This window comes from Temnothorax curvispinosus, unplaced genomic scaffold (genome assembly GCF_003070985.1).
Source record: "Temnothorax curvispinosus isolate PA1 unplaced genomic scaffold, ASM307098v1 QBEX01018052.1, whole genome shotgun sequence".
Classification (NCBI taxonomy): Eukaryota; Metazoa; Arthropoda; class Insecta; order Hymenoptera; family Formicidae; genus Temnothorax; species Temnothorax curvispinosus.
Window position 1 is genome coordinate 1 of NW_020227832.1, and position 4,519 is coordinate 4,519.

Below are 4,519 nucleotides of genomic sequence, written 5' to 3' on the forward strand. Positions count from 1 at the left end.
AGACAATGAAGTGTCAAATGAGAATAATATTTCTATAGAAGAAAAAGACAGTGATGCTTTTCTAATTGAATTATACAGAGAACGACCATTTCTGTACAATAAAGGACACAAAGATTTTAAAAACATAATAATTAAAGATAATGCTTGGAAAGAAATTTCTAAAATCATGCAAAATAAAAATTATGGTAAATATCAAATATTTTTAATTAATATCTTTTATTATGTCTTATTGCTAATATATATTATGCTAATTATAATGATAAAATCTCAACATTTTTACAGGCAACTTATATACACCTGATTATTGTCAAACTAGATGCACATCTCTAAGAAATCAATATAATCGTGAGAAACGAATAATAGATAGTCAATATAAGAGTGGAAGTGGTGCTTCAACTCATAAACCCTTTGCATTTTATACTCAATTATCTTTTCTTGACAATTATATCAAGAGACGAAGGTTTATAATGATAATTGCTTAAAAATCCGTATTTTAATAGTATAATATGTATATATACTTATATATTCTTATATTTTCAGAACATGCAGTAATATAAAACCAAATAAAGCTTCAACATCTACATCATCTTTAGAACTGTCAACAAAAATTCCAAAATTTAGTTCAAATGAAGTATTTGATACCAAAGAAAAATCAAGTCATTCTATGCACGAAACAGAAGATAATAATTTTAATGGTGAAAATAATAAAGAAAATATTTTAGAAGATACTCGTGAAACACACGTAACACATAAACACAACATTGACAAAGATTCACCATCAGTCGTATTACATACAAAACCTAAATCTAAAAAAAGTAAAATCGATGAAACAAAGGAATTAGACAATATGTTTACATCGGTTAGCCAGAAAATCATGAATGTTTTAGATAACAAACGTGAAAACAATAATGAAGACGAAGCATTTGCACAATTTATTGTTGCTCACTTGACAAATCTTCCACAATCTGAGAAAAATATAAGAAAGAAAATGATAACAGATGCTTTATTTTCTTCACTATAAAAAATTTAAAATTTTTTGTTTTTAATAATTTTTATTTTTTTCATAAAATATTTTTATTTTTTATTACAGAAGTATTTGTTATTACAATATGTGATACATTACTATATGTGATATTGGAAAAAAGACTGTTTCTTTTAAGTAAGATTTTAAGTTTAAAATAATATTTTCAGTATAAGAAAGTATGAGAAATATTTTCATATTTAAAATATGAAAGAGAAAATGTTAACAGATGCTTTATTTTCTCTACTATAAAGAATGTAATATTTTTTGTTTGTAATCATTTTTATTTTTTTCATAAAGTATTTTTTTTTTATTACTGAAGTATTGTTTAATACAATATGTGATACATTACTATATGTGATATTGTAAAAAGGACTGTTTCTTTTAAGTAAGATTTTAAGTTTAAAGTAATATTTTTAGTTACATTGTTTTTTAAATCTAATATAATTTTATTATTTAGTACGCAAAACAATATTTTTGTTTAAGATTTTTTATTTATGTGATAGGTGATCTTAGATAGATGATAGATATGTGATAGATGATCTGATATGTGCATGATTTGTATGTGTTAATTAATAGTTCTAAAGCACTTTCCTTATTAACTATGTTTATTATTTAATTGCTTCATTTGTATACCTTTGTAATGTATATCTTGCTAATTATATAATTATTAGATACAAAATTCGATTTGTGGTATTTGTTTTTATTTACATATATCTTTATTACTAGATACACATCAACTTAGATTAACTTTAAAGCTTTATTGTAAAATTCTAACATTATAGTTGAAACATTATGCCGTATGACTAAAGACAAATACAATAAAAACAAAATATATAAATGACTTTCATTAATAAATAAAAATAATAATTAATAAATGTAGGTAATACTATGTGCATTAATATTTTGTTTGTAACATTTCACTATAAAGAAACCTTTTCTTAATTGCTGCAATGTATAAACTTTCAGTAAATAAAGTTAATTAGGTTGTAGAAATTAATATTAATTGATCTAGCAGTAAGGAGATAATTGGTATATAAACTTTACATATAACAACATGCAAAATCGGTACGACATTATTGTCAAACTCTAATTATATATAAAACAAGAACTATATATATATATAAAGATTCTAACTTTATCTTATTCATTTTTTTACTTAAGTAGAGCTCAGTTTAGAAATTATGTTGTCAAAAAAGTGCTAAAAAATATCAAGCTATATAATTCTTGAACACATTCTTTTTTCATATTAACATTTTATTAGAAAGAATAAGATTAAATAAATAACTAAAAATTAAATGTATGTGTATAAAAACCATTATTTTTATAATATTATTAAATATTTTCACCATATGTTCCTCTTTGCACGTAATCGTATTGCCACGGTACTTCTCCTTCAGGTGATATAAAATATTTACACAATGTGTCTCTTTGTTTCGAAGCAGAAGATACGGTTTCATTATAACATAGGTTTTCCGATGAAGACAACCACTGCATTTCCTTTATAAATAAAAATAACATGGTTAATTAAATTTATAAAATATACAGTAATTAATATTTTAATAACAATATTATATACACATAATGTATCTGCATTTATTTAATTATTTTATTATATTAATTATTAATATTAAAATTTTTTTAATTTATCAAAAGTTTAAACATAAAATTAAGTTATATATATTTTTTTTAATGCAGAATACAAATATTTAAATGTTTATTTTACCTGATTATTTGTATCGTTTTCAAGAAATTCAGTTGTGCTATATAACTTTAGTTTACAGCGTTCTTCTTCAACCATTACAAAATTATGTAAGCAAAGCGATGCTGTTGTCATCAAATCGGCTGTTTTTGGCAGCATACAAATGGATTGTCGAAATATTCTCCATCTATTGGAAAATATTCCAAATGCGCTTTCGACTGTTCGCCTAGCCCGAGAAAATCTATAATTGCATATTTTTTGTTCTTCATTTAAGTTTCTTCCGGTATATGGCTTCATAATTCTCGTATTTAATGCAAAAGCATCGCCTGCCAATAAAAAAGTTGGTGTACAGATCTGACTTCCAGGTAATTTGAACGTTCCCTTTGGTAGATTTAAATTTTCATTTTTGAAATTTCTCCAATTAATGCATCGTTAAAAATTCCGCCATCGCTGTTACCACCGTATGCACCAACATCAACTAACGTAAATCTATATACATGGTTTGCCACTGCCATCAAAACAATACTATAATATTTTTTGTAATTATAAAAAAGACTTCCCGAATTAGGGGGACATTGCAAGGTAATGTGTTTTCCGTCTACTGCCCCTACACAATTTGGCACATTCCACCTCTTCCAAAATCCTTCAGCATACGACTTCCATTCTTCTTCACTTGGTTGTGATAGATACAGTGGTTGTAATACATTTATTAATATCTGACATACTTCTGTAATTAACATACGCACTGTTGATTCACCAATTCGAAATGATAGAGCGATAGACAAAGGAAGATCTCCAGTGGCAAGATATCTGAAATACATTTTCATTAAAATATCTATGTTATTAATATTATTTATTATAAAAAGATGATTAATTTTCCATTATTCAACATTTATATTTAGTCTAGAATACTTGTTTTAGTCTACCACAGAATCTGTCTTTGTTACTTTAATAAAATTTCTTTTTTATTGTTATTTCTACAAAATATAATTATTTTGAAAAAATAATAAAGTAATTACTTATATAATTATATACCTTAATACTATTATCAATCTTTGTTCTGCAGGAAATGCTCGATAGCTATTTTTTGTTAAATGAGGTTCAGTTAATTGAAGTAATTTGTTAAATAAACATAAATTCATTCTCGTATAACGAAAAAATAAATTTTCATCATTTTTTAAATCTTGGAAAAGTGTCTCATAAGCTCCGTATTTGTATCTCAGTTGGTTTATTGGTCGCACGTACCATCTTCTTTTATACCATCTAATTTGTTTTTTTTTTCGTTTTAATAATTTATATAAAAGCATCCATTGTAAAACAAGCAATAAAAATTGCTTATTTCTATGCATCATTTTAATATACCCGAAATTAAAATTGTTTTCTGTAAAATAAATTAAATTAAATATTATACAATTTTAATAATTGACAAGATTTTTAAACATATAATACTATTAAATCAAATAATATTTAATTAAGAAGAACATTTTTATTTATAAGTACATTAGATAAATTTCTTTGAACAAAAAAGTTAGGTTATATTCACAGTTATTAAAATATATTTCGAATATGAAATATTATTATTACATATTAATAAGTTTAAAATGTATTATATCATAACTATTTATAAAATATTCATTATTAATTGTATAATAGAATTGTTATTTATATTGTACATACGTTTTACGTTTATTCCTTAAAACGTGGCGTCACGTCGCGTATACTACACAAGACAGAAAACATTAACACAGTATTGTGCGTTACATAAGACAAAGGCTTAAGGCATAAAACACTGCCTT

General features: G+C 24.1%; 3 protein-coding genes across 3 annotated transcripts; 1 reads left to right on the forward strand and 2 right to left on the reverse strand.

The window, feature by feature from the left end:
• Positions 1 to 6: 6 nt before the first annotated feature.
• On the forward strand, positions 7 to 1,032 carry LOC112468088. Its single transcript, XM_025037124.1, has 3 exons — positions 7 to 185; positions 283 to 460; positions 541 to 1,032. Exons 1-3 carry the CDS (start codon positions 167 to 169, stop codon positions 1,019 to 1,021), a joined length of 678 nt encoding a protein of 225 aa, XP_024892892.1. The 5' UTR covers positions 7 to 166; the 3' UTR covers positions 1,022 to 1,032.
• Positions 1,033 to 2,159: 1,127 nt separating this feature from the next.
• Positions 2,160 to 3,042, reverse strand: LOC112468087. Its single transcript, XM_025037123.1, has 2 exons — positions 2,748 to 3,042; positions 2,160 to 2,521 (listed from the first exon to the last, which is right to left on the reverse strand). The coding sequence occupies exons 1-2, from the start codon at positions 3,018 to 3,020 to the stop codon at positions 2,357 to 2,359; spliced, it is 438 nt and encodes a 145-aa protein (XP_024892891.1). The 5' UTR covers positions 3,021 to 3,042; the 3' UTR covers positions 2,160 to 2,356.
• Positions 3,043 to 3,115: 73 nt separating this feature from the next.
• On the reverse strand, positions 3,116 to 3,961 carry LOC112468086 (protein ANTAGONIST OF LIKE HETEROCHROMATIN PROTEIN 1-like). The gene is made up of 2 exons (XM_025037122.1): positions 3,759 to 3,961; positions 3,116 to 3,533 (listed from the first exon to the last, which is right to left on the reverse strand). The coding sequence occupies exons 1-2, from the start codon at positions 3,863 to 3,865 to the stop codon at positions 3,116 to 3,118; spliced, it is 525 nt and encodes a 174-aa protein (XP_024892890.1). The 5' UTR covers positions 3,866 to 3,961.
• Positions 3,962 to 4,519: the final 558 nt, after the last annotated feature.